Raw genomic sequence first — 17235 nt, 5'->3', positions numbered from 1 at the left:
TCATATGACTGTCAGAAAATTCACGGTGTTAATAAAAAGTCCACACCGATTGGTGTAAAATTAACCATGATCGGTGTAAGTCGTTCGATTATTGACACCAAGTGGTTTCAAAATCAATACCAAAACGTTGTGGACTCCCGAATATTTTCGGTGTTACATATAACACCACATTTCCAACATCATATACGTATGTTAATATCTATCACATCTCGTGTGAATTACTGATTGTGAGAAAGAAAGAGAGCTGCGGCGAGAAAGGAAAAGCAAAGAGGGTTCGGAGGTCACGGTAGCAGGGCCACGGTCGGGGCCATATTGATCCCCCGGAGATATCCTCTTTACACTAACTCCCACGCTCCTGGCGGCTTCAAGGCTTCCTGCTTTGTTCAACCGACCAAGTATCTGGTTTTCATCTGTGAGTGATTCTTTCACTAATATGCCAAAGGGGAAATACGCCAAAACTTCCGACTGCCCAGCAAAGCTGTGGTAGCCTTGCATTCGGTTTCCTGTAACAATGACGTCACGTCAAGCTCGAGCTGATTTACACAGTCGATAAATAAGACATCGTTGTTTAGTGCCAGTGGCGCGTAAGAAGCCTGACCTAAAAAATAAATAAAAAGAACTGGGCACACCGAGTTAGTTTTTCCGATAGAGCGTGCTGTGTCTGCAGGCAAAATCGTATCAAAGTGCTGAAAATGTTGTCAAATAATTTATCCGGTTCTAAATAATGTTCGCTCGTCCAATTTACCGAAACAACAAAACCGAAGCAAGACATAACAATTCACGATGAATGTGATGAAATTTCAATCAAAAATTATATAGAAAAACAAATCACACTAATTGATTGTTTTCCGACCAATTCACGTGATTACCAAGCCACCCAATATCTGTACGCACGCGGTCATCAAGTCGTCATCAAGGTCGTCAAGTACAATTTAATGTGATTGGTTGAAATGAGTTCAATAAATCCATCACAAATAAAATTGCTTCACGTTCATTTACGGTTTCATTAACCATTAACAATACAAAAACATGGTAGATCCCTGACTATAGAAGCAGAAGTACATGATATTTTTATTAATAATAATAATAATAATAATAATAATAAATTTACAAAAATAAATAAGTAAAAATGGCTACGTACAACGACAGTTACATTTGTATAGATGTTGATGAAATTTTGTTTTCTATTTTCAGATAACCTTTTACCGGGATATCATTGCCACGATGGAGGGGAAATTTTTTTACTAGTCGTAAAGTCAAGGCCCATATTTTGGTTAATTTTGAATTTTTTTTAACAAAAATTTTTATAAAACAAGTTAAATATACTAAAATATATATAAAACGTCGTCGGTTGAAAATTAACACGGCACCGTCGGTTCATCACTTCGGAAATTCGTCGTTTTAGGTTTTTTTATATTTTGTTCTAAGCTGGATTTAACAAATCCAACCATCTCAATTTTATAGCGTTGAAGCTCCACTGTATCTCATATTCAGCGGGGTGTTAAAGAGTATTCACGAAAAATGCGACACATTTTTTCGCATAAAAAAATAACAACATCCAATTCGAATTTTTAAGTATAAATTCGGATTTGTGATTAACGATTCAAATTCCCTCAGTTACCATATTACATGTGAATATGATATTTTTTTTATTTTCAACCACTATAATGGATCCACCGTTACAAATTTTGGAAGTCTGATCTTGGATACGTTATCGGTGACTAAAAAAATCTTCGTCTACTAATTTCTACCAATATCCGAATATTTTCAGGTTTTTTTTTTCACAATCTAGGATTCTCCATTTTGTATTTCGCAAGTCTGACCTCAGATTCATGATCAGCCTCCCAATAAACCTTCGAGTACCAATATTCATAAAAATCAATGACCGGATTCCCCAAAATCGCAATAGTAAAATCGTAAAATTCGTGCGATTTCTTTATGTTTGCATCAAATAAAAATAAACTGGAATATTTTCGTTCGGTATTGCGTACAGAATGGATCCGTTAAGCCCTTTTTTGTGTTCGAGATACGTGGACTTCGATATTTGGAGATGTATACCTTTGGGTCGGATCACCTACAGGCCGTAACGTGCACTCGCACGAGGATCCGACCAATCACGTGTGCGAATGAACGAGCAATCCGTAGGTGATCCGGCAACCAACGCAAGTCGTTTCTTGTGCTCCAGGCATTACTAGGGTCAAGGATCGAAGCCTTGGAGCCGGTTCGCAAGCCTTAGCTCTGTTACACGTACAGCACACAGGCACGAACCGCGTCACATTTGCGATCTGCTGCGCAGGATCAACGTGTGCGATGTATACCTGGTCTATGCCTGACCTGTTCGTAGTCCGATGCACAGGTAAACCACTTATGTATGTACCTCGTTAGGCACAGTCATAAATCTAAAGGAGCGTGGCGAGAATTCGAACTGCGAGCGTGCAGCCGTCTCGGCACGGACTCGCATTGGTGCCGGAAGACTCGCCGAGGCAATAAGTCCGACCGGACACCTTCGCTGCCTCACCGCTACCTTTTAAATAATTATTATTGCAGTTGTTGTCGCTTTTTAGTCGTTTGCGTTAAGAGCGGACTTCTCATTGGCAGGAGTGCGATTGTAGATGAATGAATTATATTCTCCTTGGAAAGAGATGCTTATGTTTAACTGCAAGTTATGTTACGTTTCGTAGTTTCGTAGCAAGTATGACCGAACCCTGCCACCTGAATCGGAAGTTAGGACAAGCAATAAATAAAGTCTGAGAATCTCCAGTGGTGTAATTTACCCCGATGATGGTGAGCACGAATGAAACAACATCCGTAATATGTGATAGAAAAGAATCCGAGCGAATTTGAACAGCACACACTAATTGGATATCATCAATTTCGGAAAAAGCTTCATGGTTAGACATTCTGAATGACAAAACTCTGGGTTTTCAACCTAGCCAAATATTTTTGGAGACATTTTGCTCCCTGACCAGATTCCCACAAATTGTTACGCTAAAATTATTATATCAGATCTCTATGATGAAGAAAATAATCCCACAAGTATTACAGCTATAGTTTGTAGACAGCAGAAAAATTAAAATAGTAGCACGTCAAATAATGTATTGGCTGGGTGTGTATGGAAATATCGAGTTGATAACACAGATATGTAAAACATGCGTGATATTTATTATTAACCTTTTTGATGCCATCAAAAATATAACAGATATTGCATTAAATAGTTCACGAAAAAACATTACTCTTTTATGCCAAAATATTTTTTGTCCGACTTCAACCATCCATTATATACGGGTTTAAAAAAAGAATCATTTCCGAAACGAGTAAATTAAAATATCTCAAAAAATTCACAGAGAGTCCCTTAAAGTAGTACTACTATATGTATAGCCAATTATGGCACAGGTACGAGAGGATGAAAAAAAAGTGGCTGAGTTGGTTGAGAACGTCTCGTATATGGAAATAATAAATCGATACTGAAACTCATTAGCGTCACAAGGATCTCATGCCAGTGTAATTTTTGAAGGAAATTTTTATTCAAGCCCATTATATCCTAAGCATTAAAATATTTTTTTTAGATTTTGTATAGCAACAGCTTTGACTGAAGTAAAATCGATATGACGTGCGCATGGCCAGCTAAGTTTTTCAAATATAAATGGCCAGTCGTAGGATTGAAAACCATAATCGAGAGGCCATTCACTTGAGAGATTAGTTGAAAATCAATAAGACGACGAAGAATTTTGAACGTTTAGTAATCACTCAGAGATCAGTGGAATTCTAGCTATTTTTTAATATTGGGAATCACTAGGAAATCACTTGTGAATTGTTGGTGATTTTCAAGCGACGGACCCTTTCGGCCATCATCGTAGAATCTGGCCACAGAATTCTTCGTACAACTTTATGATACCTCGCAAGTAATTTTATAATATTGCTCTAGTAAGTTTGTAAATTTTTAAATTTTCAGAATATACAGTCGAGTCTTTCTGAAAGATCACAGTAAGACCAATTCAACGGCAAATTTTCACTTTTGTCCACTTCTATTTCATTGAATATTTAATTATCAATGGCCTCAAAAACTTGCGAACTCCCTAAGGAACATCTCAGGTAAAAAGATCTTTTCCCAAGTACATTAAAGTAAAAACTACTAATAAAAATTTACTTTGCCACCAAACTGACAATGTACGTTGAAATAAGTACCGACAACGATACCTTCACCTACAAATAATATTTAAAACAAAATCCTAACTGCCAATTAACTTTTTTGCAAAAATAAGTAACGAACGCGAACAATAAAGAATGGGGGACGATATGAAAAATTCGAAGTTAGTTGTACTTGGTGGGCTTTTTAGAAAATGAAGAACGAAATACGGTGCACGTCGATAATATTTTTTCTGGTACTTATTTGAATGTTCATTGTCATTTTGTTGGTTTATAAATCACAACGTGAATTTTTTATGGTAGTTTCCACTTTAATATGTACTTGACACAAGAATTACGCACCTTTAATAAACTTCTGTATAGCAGGCCAGAGGAATGATTTCCAAAAGTCAATCCAAATAAATCAATCCTCTACGATAATTTAACAGTATTCTTAGCGGATGTGTTACGGTGAAAAATTGCGTAAACTCATAGCGATTATAAGAGAAAAACTTTATTACAGGCAAAACATCGGATCATTTCGAAAGAATCACTTATGCAATAAACATCATTAAATTGGGATTATACGGAATCGATCTGCCGTAAACATCTGAACGCGTAGCCTGCTCAAATCCACCTTATTTCAGCCAAATCTGTTGAAAATGAAAAAAAAATCTCCCGAGTTCGCGTGCCTGCATGTAATATTAAGTTTCATAGAGGGAAATCGTGTCTATCAACGCAAGCGAAAAAGTGTCCGACTGTTCGCGGATAATCTTCGTCCTAGACGCCTGCAGACTTTGCAATATGGAAGTTTGAGGAGAAGATTTACCACCCACCAAAGAATCGGAGCTTTTCAAGATGACGTGGATATACGTGTGCGTAAGTGTATATCCGCATATACTATACAGTGCAAACTCCTGCCTGACTTATGTAAGCCCCCCCCCCAACTCCCAAGTTCAAGTACATATAAAGTATAAAACACGGAATCTTCTAACGCAGGTGTGACAGTTTCACAAGTTAAAAAATTCTACCATAGACGGAGCAATTTATTCGGAAGAATCTTCACGGTTTATACTATTACGGACGTAAGTGAAAGTTGAAAATAATTTCATATAACGCGAGCATGCTTCACACGGTTTTTCACATGTGTTTTCCGTGTACAAAGTACCCGTTTTTACGACGACAGAACGAGTCTGCGAATACGCGTGTGGGGAGTACAGAAAAGACCACTTTTAACTTCAGTGATTTTTTCTGTACTGCGCGAATGCGTTGTCGCAAAGAAATCTAACGTTACGCGACCCTCAATTCAATTTCGTGCTTCGTGAAAAACCGCGTAACATACTCTTGTTATGTAAAGAATCGTATGCAACGAAAAAAAAAAAAAAACCGTTCGGCCCGAAAAGACCGAGTTGGCCTCCTTGTTACAAAATATAATATTCTCGTCCTGTCCAGTGCGAGAAAATGTGCTCACCGAAAGGTAAAAAACCATTCGACGTAGGCCGAGAAAAGTGAATATAAGTAAATCTCTGCTGAGCCGAAAAGGTGGCAGGGTGGAGGAGGAAGTATTAAAAACTTTTTATCACGTTAAAGAAAGCACGCCTCCAACGAATTGGGGCTCGACTCTGCACGATGTGTAAGGGGGCATCAGCCTCGAGATAAGAATGTGCTGCGTCGCTTCCATCAGCGCGAAACACCTTAAAAATTTTTGGTTTTTTTTCCGCCGAAAATTTCATGCTGAATTTTAAATCCCCGAGTGGCTATATAATACGTATACGTTCAATGTGCGTCTTTATGACACGCCATCAATTTAACGATACTTAGGTTATAATTGATGATAATTATACCTTGGTAAAATCACAAAATGGGTCTGTTTCATTTTACTTGTTTCACGTATTAAAAAACGTCTACTTACTGCAATTTTTATTTAATGATATATTAGGCTGTTTAATATTGGAACAATTTTATTTCTGCTACATCAAGGTCTGAATATTAATTCCCGCCTGCAAAATGAAAAATCCAAGAATTCATAGCGCTAAATCAAAAATTTAACCAACTATAAGGCTAAAAGATGCCTGACAGTTTGCCACTTTTTCCCCTTTAAAAAGAATGGTCTTACATGAATATAACCGTGCAAATAATTAAACTATCTTCAAAAATGATTCGAACAGCTTCTTGCACGTTCCAGTAACCGGAAATTTCATATCAGCACGATCAGGACTTTTTCTATTTATTTTACAAAGTGGATGAATAAAGTCGACCTTCCATCCAACCATTTTCGTGCGATCACAATTTTCCACTTGTCAGAAATTTCCTACCTTCGGCACTTTTAGCACAATGTACTATTTACATCCCTCTTGTTAAATTTTGCTGGGATGTTTACGCATTTTCATATTTAATAATGAAAAAGCGTAGATTCTGCTAATATCCCGGAATGTGATATCAAGAGCGTACTCAGAAGAAACGAGCGATACCGTAATCAGGGCGGATCTCAACTTTAACACGGAAGTTCCTTGAGAGAAAATTAAGCAGCCTTCAGCCAGAAGCGCGTAGGCCGTTCCCCTTCTCGCCGCAATACTGCCAGAGAGGCGGAATCCGTAAAAATGGAAAATGAGGGTTACGCTTTTTTGGCGGATATCCGGTCAAAATTTTGAGGATTTCGAGCGCTTTTTACGTGCATTACGGCGTAGATGTTTTAGTTCGATTACAAAGGATTATTCGAGCGATTTGTTGTTGGTATTGATCAAGTATTTTTACTTGTAACCATTCTTTTAACCCTTTCATGCTTGGTGGTAAGTATACCTAGCACCTCTTTATCCTCACGATTTCTTCTTTTCTACGTATCCGATTACTATAAAAATGGGTATGCAGGGATTTTCGAGGTCGCTGATCACATATTCACGATCAAATTGTCGATATTGAACATGGCGGTTCCAATATGGCAGACAAAAATTCTAAAAAGCCATCAGAATTAGAAAAAAAAAAAAAAAACAGTAAAGAAATCTTACGATTCTCGAGCCACTGAACGTAGCCAACATAAGTCTGTGAATCGGCTACAATTTTGAATGTTTTACTGCCTCTTTCAAAGCATGATCCATACATGAAACGGCAATGATAGAATTCCATTTATTCCTCAAACTATTTTTCTAAAACGCCCCATCAATTACCACTTCTTAGTTAAACCTCTTTTTATTTCTGGATTCTCGACTTCCTTCGCTTCCAACAAATCAAACGCTGTCTAATCACTATTTGTACGAACCAAAACGATTTCCTGCGCAAACAGATGTATTACGAAAAACCTGCCCGTAATCCAGTAAAAAGGAAATCAGAGAACCTTCAACTTCATATTCACTCTTGTATCAAACAGATGGTAGTCAGATTATTTGCCGTCAATACGTAGCCAAATGATGCCACAATATCTTGGACTATTGTTGATACTATGGGACACATAAATTTCAATTGCTTGAAAAAAAATATTGTTGCAATCGATATGAGAGTCGAATTTCAACTAAATCCTATCGCGCTGATCAAAAAATTTGTCTGCCGTGCGCCTTATTATACGCATCAAGATAAACTGTCGCGTAGTTGCAGTTCTTGCTGATGATACTCAGGCGGAGTTATAGTCCGACTCAATGGAGGCAACCAAAGTATCTATTGCGATTGCTTTTTCCGACAACGGTGCATTATAGAGCTAAAAATTATTATTAAAACATTTTGGAGCGGAAATTTTATGATACCGTTTAGGTGCAGGTGGCATGGTAATTGCCTACCTCCGGAAGTAAATAGGAAACCTGCTGTTTATATTGTTGCATCGATTGTCAATAACAAATTGCTTTTACAAATGACGAGATTATAAAATTTGAAAAACGTGAATAAATGGTCCAATTGTTGCGTTAATATGATTCCAATTTTCGACAATATTCTATGACGGTGAGGTAATGATTTTACATTGCGAGACATATATTTAAAATTGATTATCCGTTTTGTGTATTTTTCGTAGTGCAATAAAAACTTCGACATACAATTAACACTCATTTTCGGATATTTTAGCAACATTCAATCAATAAGAACATTGCATTTGAGATGAACGGCTTTTTTATTATTCGTCTCGGACTAAGAAACAAGGTGAGGGAATGACTTTTAGCGAAGTAAATTGACCGAATTATTTTTTCTCCAACGATATCCCGGCAGACTCATCAAGGGCGTATCTAACAAGAATTAATAAATTAACGGTCACGCTTCAATTTTGTGGGTTACGCCCTTCCAGCAGCAAAAAGGCGTATAATGCACGAAAATTGAAGAAAGATGTTTCCTCCCTTAGGCCTTTTTGATTCTCATATCTCGATATTAAAGTCATGGCAGGGTCGCCGTAAAATATGCTTTCCCATGTCTCCGGATATTTTGCCAGACCGACCAAGAAGGCAGCGCTGTGTAAACAGAGGAGGTATTCGCGTTTCGCAGGAACGAGGGTCGGTTTGATGTATAACGTCATTTCCGTACGAACTCGAACACCGTGAGCGGAAGAACGCGGTTATCCGTTACGATAAACTACACTGGAAGAAGTCGCAAAAGGAACCGAGGCATATCGGCGGAGATACAATTTCCCACCGCTGTAATGCCCCGGGAAATTATTCTAATGCAGAGACTTTTCTGCAGTAATAGTAGAAAAAATTGAAATTGATAAAAGGTGATAAATTTGTTAAACTGTAAAAGGAGGTCGAGAAATATAAGAATACAGGAGGGATATTGTTTTTTCAATTCGGATGAAATTTGCATGGATTATATTTTCGATTTCTTCCGTTTGTTTTCGAAAGCAGCATTAACGATTTTTTTGAAATCTTATTCTTAGCTTGTTCTCAAGCTATGATTTTTCAAAAAATTTCTTCTTCAACGTCTTCAAATAAACATTACTCAATAACGAAACAAGACGTCAAAAAAGGCGAAATATATTTACGAAATTTTGCAGTCGATTGAGCGATACTTTGCGAGAAAAATTTATTTTATTTATCATAAAAAAAAAATGTTTTTATTATAGGTAAAAAATTAATTTTACAATAAAAAAACACTGTCTTGTACTATTGCCCATTGGACTGCTTTGAATAAATAATTTTCTCACTTGGTGAGAAAAAAACATCAACGATCCTGTGGATAGATTGAATGGAATTAGTAAAAGTGAAATTCGACCTTAAAATTTCATAGATTTCAAAAATAAGGCCTCAGATATGTGTTTTACGAATATCAGAACGTCGTTTCACATATTAAGTAAATCGTCGCCAACGCAAAATGGTAGAAACAGGAAAATCGCTTGGAAAGGATCACTGTGCCAGAAGAGAATCTCCCAATTATTGTAATCTCCAAGACAACCGAGAAACAAATCAAAGACTTCTCATGTTTCCTCCAGTTTCGTTTCACCCGTGTTCGTGTCAAGATCGTTCGTTCATCCCACCCCCAATTTTTCGACATTCTTCTTCACTACCAATCCTTGCAAGATGGTAATATACCACTGTTCAACCATCTCAGCGGATCTGATACTGCCTCGCACCTCGCGGACAATGTGCTACACAAGTGATTATACGTGAATATAAGAGAATATTGTAATATCATCACGTAGTAAAAAGCCAATGCCTGCGGGGCGAGAGACAATATCATGCCAGCCATTGCGGCTGCATAACTGTGTTTCGGAAACTGATCACATACCTGACCCGAATTAACCTGATAACCGTCGTCATTCGCGTAGCGTGAGGTGCTTTCAATCCACATTGGCCAAGGGGGCGTCCAAATGGGAAATGCATGCTGGGAGCTCTATTGTCTGGAGCACGGAATTCAGCCCGACGGTATGCTGCCCCCTCAAACATGCACCAACGATGAGGGATTCCAGACCTTCTTCAGCGAGACCGGAGGCGGAAAATACGTGCCACGAGCAGTCTTCCTCGACTTGGAGCCCACTGTCATTGGTACGAACCTTCGTACGCCCGCCGTTTTACATTGCTTTGGCATCGATTTCGCCGTACAACCGGTTACACACATAGGATTGGAATAAGAGATTTAGTGATAATCACACTCATCCATGCGCGACAACCCTTTTCACTCTTTGTTTTTCCTGCCACGCCCTGATTCTGATTCTCGCAATCCATACAGACGAAGTCCGTACCGGAACCTACCACCAGCTCTTCCATCCGGAGCAATTGATCTCGGGGAAGGAAGACGCCGCGAATAATTACGCCCGAGGGCACTACACCCTTGGTAAGGAAATAATCGAGCTGGTGCTGGACAGGATCCGCAAGACTGCTGACATGTGCGCCGGTCTTCAGGGCTTTCTGATATTCCACGCCTTCGGCGGGGGAACCGGGTCCGGGTTCACATCCCTACTGATGGAGCGACTCTCCGTCGATTATGGGAAGAAGGCAAAGTTGGAATTCGCTATCTACCCGTCGCCCCAAATCTCGACCGCCGTCGTCGAACCCTACAACGCGATCCTGACGACACACACGACCCTGGAACACTCGGACTGTGCGTTTCTGGTCGACAACGAGGCCATATACGACATTTGTCGCCGCAACCTCGACATCGAGAGACCGACCTACACGAACTTGAACAGACTGATAGGTCAGATAGTGTCGTCGATCACGGCGTCGCTCCGGTTTGACGGGGCTCTGAACGTCGACCTGACGGAGTTCCAGACGAATCTGGTGCCGTACCCTCGCATCCACTTCCCCCTGGCGACGTACGCGCCTATCGTATCAGTGGAGAAGGCCTACCACGAGCAACTCACCGTCATGGAGCTAACCTCGTCCTGTTTCGAGCCCGCCAATCAGATGGTGAAGTGCGACCCGAGAAAGGGGAAGTACATGGCCTGCTGCATGCTCTACAGAGGTGACGTCGTGCCCAAGGACGTGAACGCATCCATCGCGGCGATCAAGACCAAGCGGACCATCCAGTTCGTTGATTGGTGTCCGACTGGGTTCAAGGTCGGAATCAATTACCAACCGCCAACTGTCGTACCGGGCGGTGATCTGGCCAAGGTACAGAGAGCCATGGCTATGCTGGCTAACACAACAGCCATCGCGGAAGCCTGGACCAGGTTGAACAGGAAGTTCGACCTAATGTTCAGCAAGCGAGCTTTCGTGCACTGGTGAGCTGCAGGCTATGTCGTTTCCATTCATCTTTTTTTCTTTCAGTAAAACTAAGTGATTTGAATTCGGTGATGGGCGATTTCTTCGCAGGTACGTCGCGGAAAGCATGGACGAGAGCGAGTTTAACGAAGCTCGCGAGGATCTCGCGGCTCTTGAGAAGGATTACGAAGAGGTGGGCATGGACTCTGCGGAGGGTGGTGAAGGCGGGGACGAGAACTGACGAGTTAGAAGAAATGTTGTGGCGTGGCTCGGACGGCGGATGATCGGAGAACGTCTTTCTTCGGAGGGAATAACCAACGATCGCCGACATCCGGAGTGCCACAGCTTTTGGTGGGATGAACGAACACACTCGTCGCTGACGAAGCGACAATGTCCTTGTCATTTATATTTTGATACAAAGTACTGTACAGTTTTTTGTAATCGTGGGTGTTTTGTGTAGTATTTTTATTCAAGCTTATTTTTTTTATACTGTCTTTTTGTCGTATTTATCGTCCTAGAAAATACACATGTATAAAAACGTTGATGTAACTTTCACAATTAGCATGATTTTTTGATTGATCATTCCGAAAGTCATCGCTTGAATCTTAGTCTTTTAGAATGAGTCCTTCATGGCATTTACTATGTTCAGTTACGAGTGCATTTGAAGCTGTTCAGCATTTGGCGGCAAATACAACGCTGTTTTATACTGATTGTGATCCCTGACTGGGGAAATTTCATCTGGCACAAATTCGGAATGCATTCCAAATTTTAAATCCTTATCAGGAACAATCTCTCATCATGGCACTTCCACTTTTTTTCAATCGCAAATAAGGTTACAAACACGGAAACGACTGGCTAGATGATTTACTGAAGATTACTCAGGGAATGATTGCATACAATAAGTGAGAGTTAAACTGCACAAAACGAAATCGGATACGTAACTTTTTACTGACATTGATGCCAATTCCAAGTAAATCGATCTCCTCGGTTTCGAGATTTTAGATTATTTCGCGAAAATGCAGCATGTTACTTTTTGCGATCGACATTATTTTGTTCTTAATACATGCAAATTTACCCTGTGTCAAGTTATCCACGCGACACTTCAAGGTTGGCAGTAGCCTACAAGCAATGCCACGATTCGTTTTCATCAGTAAGGATTGAAAAAGTAATGGTACGTAATAGTGGTAATTGCGGCTACTCGAACTCAGGTCATTATTTCACGATGATGCGCTAACGAAGCAGATACGAAAGAATTCGAGATTATATTTTTCGGTGAGTCTAGTCTGATCTTTTGAGAATAGAACCTCCGGAACTCATAATTCCAGACAGCTGCGAAATTATCTTTTAGATTGTCCGGGATTTCGGAAATGGCTCTAATCCGAAATTTGCGAAAGTCGGATTTTATTTTTGAAGAAACGAAAACAGCCGTGACGAAAATTTTCAAAAACTTCGCAATTTTCGGCAAACCCGATATTTCCGGGTACCCGAAATTTTTGGGTAATCCATTTTACCCGACCCGACCCGACCCGGAGAATTTCAGTACCCTAGTGGTAATTAACATTACTCTAGCTATATTACGAGCAGAGCAATCCGAAATCAACATTTATGCAAGGATGAATATTTTTTTCTCCAATTTCTGGTAAACTCTGTGAAATATCTCACCAAAAGTTTGCGAATTGAGACTGTGTAAAACATAAGAGAAAAAATAATCAGAGATGTTTCCTGTAAATTTTTTACTTTTTTTAACAAGCTCTCCATTCTTCACACAATTTCTTTCTAATATTTCTGAAAAATGAAACAATTCTCTGCATTTTGACATACAGTTTCTTTACATCCCTATGAAGCTGTGATTTATTTTACTACACTAGTCTGAAGAATTCAACACTACGAAAAAAAGTTTCATTAATCGTACCCAATCATTAACATTCAACGAGTTATATTCTGAATATTTATTTAGTATACATCAATATCAACTGATATCAACGGAATCTTATTAAAATATTGTACCACATCAGTATCAGACATACGATAATAATTTTTTTCATCCTCCCAGCGACTTTTTCAAAACCCGTTTTTCAAGAGCGCGTAACTCAGCAAGAAATTAAGATTTTCCATATTTTCTAAGGCAAAACAAAAGATTTATTCTTATAATTTTGAGCAGAAAAAAGTTCCTGAAATTCGGCCAACGTGTTCGAATTTTATTCTCGTTTTAAATTTGTCGTTTTTTCTTTCTTTTTTTTTTTTTGTCGACCGTATACGTAACAGCAGCCCGCCGTGGCTCTGGTCATAAATATTTTCAATTGCTTCTTGTGGCAAAACTATTAGACATAGCTATATGCTCGCATAGACTTTTTGCAGATCTCACTAAGACCGTGAAAACTCTTGAACGTAACTTTCCACTATCTGCAAGAGCTTAATTGGCGTTCGCATAAGTGTGAGATCCCGTTATGTTTCGACTTACAAATATCGTTTTATTTGATTTGAGTTGATTTGAAAAATTGCACGATTTACATTTTAGGGAAAACGAAGCCAACGGTAGCTACCGCGGAATGATATTGTCGAACGAAATGAATGTTCCATGTAGCTGCGCTCCGTAACGTCAACCAACTAAGTGACCGAATGAACGAGCGATTGAGGATTCTGAACGATGTATGTGTGGTACAGGTATATCCGATGCAGAGGATGAAAATCGAGCAATATATATACTCGGATTCACGTTCTTACGTACCACTTCGCGGTGATACGGGATGGGGAAATAAAAGATTACCCAGTCGTCACATGATTATTCCATGAGGATAGCGACCTTTTTATACCATGAATCGTGAAAAGCTTTTAAGACATACCACTCCGGCTCCCTAGGCGTGAAAAAAGCCCCGAATTGATCTGCTAAGCTTTCGTGGAGTTATAGGATGGGCAACTTGACTCTGCGTGTAGATGCATGCACATGGGTATGAGGAATTAATTGATTATCGAGTCTAAGTTTCTTAGATTAAACATTACCTAATTGTGGGAAATTCAGGTGGATAATTATGTTTGTACATTGATCAGAACTTCATTTTAGTCAGCTTAGAATGAGTATCATTTTGTACCATTTAAACTCTGTTTGGTTGACTTCATTCATTGAAGTGGATGTCAGACTGATTAGCGATGAGAGATAATATCGATGAGGCGGTTATCGTTGGAGTGAGGATAAGGAAATATTACGGCCGAGATGATCATCGATTACTTTCAAGCAAACGCGTTTTTTAGTACGTTCCAACCCACCACAGTTTACCCTTCCAAACTGTTTAGAGTTCAAGTCCTCTCCCGGCACCAGAATGGAGCAGCCAATTAACTGTACTCTAATAACTCCAATAGTCCAATCGTACTCTCTTCGCTCTATTCATCCCTGCGTTTGTTTATTCGATGACTCACCTCTTTTTCACCACGCAGAAATATTATATGAATTTAATAAAAATTTCGTATCCAGAATCAACATCTGCCTGACATTGAATATCTTGTTACGAGTTCGCAGATTGGACATTATCATATGACTACACGCGTTCTAACGTAATTGATGTAATTAATGGTTGAATATTTTGCACCGATTTAAGTGAAGTGGTGCCTAATTCCGTTTCATGGATTAGTATAGTCGAGGAGCTCGTTAATTAGTTTGCCCTGTACATAGACGTGTACCTTCTCCCCTGTACTTCCCCGTTTCCCAGGCGAGGCGTAGCAAGATCAATGGCCAACCACGATGCGGTCAGCTCTGATCCGGTCAGGCAATCTACTGTACAAACTCTCGAACAATCAAATTCAATGCAACTTGATTTGGAATACACTTGTGTTTGCGTCTACGTTTGTTCGGGAGCCTATAAGCTCTTTCTAATTATCGAGGTTCTCTGTATCTTGCGGTCTCCGAGAACGCTGAATCCGAATCTGAAACCAGATTTCCAAAATTCCAAATAGTAACTTCGTATCATCGAACGTCGGACTTACCATTTTGACTTTTTTCAGCATCACATATCAATTTTAACTGATTGTGAAATCTAGATATTTTTTCAAAATTCGAATCTACCGTAATGGATCAGCGACGTCGAATTCGGAAGTTCTGTCTTTAGATTCAGATCCAGCGGCCTGATTAAAAAACTTCAGATATCGAAGTATACTTGAATTGTAATATTGTCAACAGGTTTTTTCCTTTTAAGACGTGAATGTGTTTCGTCCTGCAAAAATGGCACAACATTTTCCTTGCCCCTACATACGTGTAAAAAATATTACATATGTAAAAAATATCCGTTTTTTCAGTCTATTTTTTGCCAACAATGGCTAGCGATTTTTTTATTTGGACAAAACGTTGACCATTTGTGATCAAATGATAGTCGATCTCTGGATAAAGGTGCTACCCGGAGCACACAACTTAGCGAGAATAACAAACAAGTATCAGAATTTTATTGCAATAACTAAACTCCATGAGAGGGTATGTAGGTCTCACCAGCGCTGTCATAAGTCCGGTATAGTCGGGGCATCTACTTTACCAACAGTTATCCCAAACGTTTTTTACTGACAATGAGTCTGAACTCCGTTGCGGGTGTCCATTCACTTAGGTGTTTAAAGCTCCGATCGTAATTCAAGTATTTTATTTGCAGGCTAACGTTGAAGATGTAACGGTTGGATGTGAAATTTATGTATACGTTAACTACCCTTGTCTAGATATCATGTGTAAAAATTAACGATATGGATCTAGGATCTACAGTATGAGCGCATGAAACTCTCTTATGGTAAGTGCGTATATCGATATGAATCTAAGAACTGTGGTAAGAGCATATAAGACACTCTGATGATAAAAGCTGCGCGGCGATAATTCACGGCACAGAGAGCGCTAAACGGTGAATTTATCACTTATCGTTACGTTGTAATATAGTTTTTCTATAAGCTGCGAGGGAATAAGAATAATTTCAAAGCGATTTGCAAGGTTTTATCGCGTCTACATTCACAAAATATAACTTCACGGCGATTTTACCATGAGTTTATAATTCGCACTCTTGGCATTGCATCATTTTTTTTCGCAAATTCAATTGATTACTTGATTTTGTAAAAAATCCAAAAATTATTGTAATCGTGAGAAAAGAAACATTTTTTTTGTAAATTTTACTCATTTGCGCGGAAGCTAATTGACTCATACTAAGTTTTTCCAATTTCTAATTATTAATTATTAGATATTCTCATATTCTTCATTTTTTCGTGCTACCTTAAATCTGGCATTTTTTTATCCCTTGATGACATTGCAGGCGAATATTATAGTATTACCAGTGCATCTTCCTCTGTGTCTTGGCAAAACTCGCACCACAGTATTCACTGTCGACTATTGGATATTATACTCTGTTAATGCGATACAAATAATATCGACCGATAGAGTCAGTGAGCATGGAAAACCTGACTTTACTTCGGCACCAGTAATTGTCAATACGACTTTGGAAATAACCCGCAAAGACTGATACTACACATAACCCACATCCTCACATGACGATTTAAGGGGGTGCCTGGTCGATTTCGACGTTCACCTATATATCCTCAAATATCGAAGTCTACGTATCTCAATCGCGAAAAAAGACTCAACAGCCCCATTTCAAACACAATTCTCAACAAAAACACTCTAAAGCATTTTCATTTGACCCTTTGACGCATAAATAAAAAGGTGGCACGGATTTTACAAAATCGCAATACTAAATTCCTAGAATCCATGCCATTTCTTCGTCGATGAGAATTAAAATCATATTCCGATGGTGAATTCAACAAATCATCACGGTAATAGGTCAAAGTGACCGATGAGAGTAATACTTTATACTAAAATTAGGTACTTAATTTCACTATTTTTCATGAAACGTATCGTGAGTTTGAACTTGGCTGTCACTAGTTGCCAGTGCTCTATACCGATAAAAGAACTCATCGTCATTCCAGCACCAAGGAATGTCTAACAGCAGTTCCCAGTGATGTGTCGAGGTGGGATCTTACGGTTGTA

The 17235-nt window shown here is 39.1% G+C and overlaps 1 protein-coding gene across 1 annotated transcript; it reads left to right on the top strand.

The window, feature by feature from the left end:
* The first annotated feature begins 3015 nt into the window (after positions 1–3015).
* LOC124300559 (tubulin alpha-8 chain-like) lies at positions 3016–11475 on the top strand. The gene is made up of 4 exons (XM_046754776.1): positions 3016–3036; positions 9860–10076; positions 10261–11254; positions 11346–11475. Exons 1-4 carry the CDS (start codon positions 3016–3018, stop codon positions 11473–11475), a joined length of 1362 nt encoding a protein of 453 aa, XP_046610732.1.
* The last annotated feature ends 5760 nt before the right edge of the window (positions 11476–17235 follow it).

This window comes from Neodiprion virginianus, chromosome 3 (assembly GCF_021901495.1).
Source record: "Neodiprion virginianus isolate iyNeoVirg1 chromosome 3, iyNeoVirg1.1, whole genome shotgun sequence".
NCBI lineage: Eukaryota > Metazoa > Arthropoda > Insecta > Hymenoptera > Diprionidae > Neodiprion > Neodiprion virginianus.
This window is presented reverse-complemented; position numbering and strand designations above follow the sequence as displayed.

Coding starts and splice junctions, on each gene's coding strand:
- LOC124300559 (XM_046754776.1), top strand. CDS start 3,016: ATGAAGAAAATAATCCCACAA. Junction 3,037..9,859: donor TGAAGAAAATAATCCCACAA/GTATTACAGCTA, acceptor TCATTCGCGTAG/CGTGAGGTGCTTTCAATCCA. Junction 10,077..10,260: donor CTTGGAGCCCACTGTCATTG/GTACGAACCTTC, acceptor CAATCCATACAG/ACGAAGTCCGTACCGGAACC.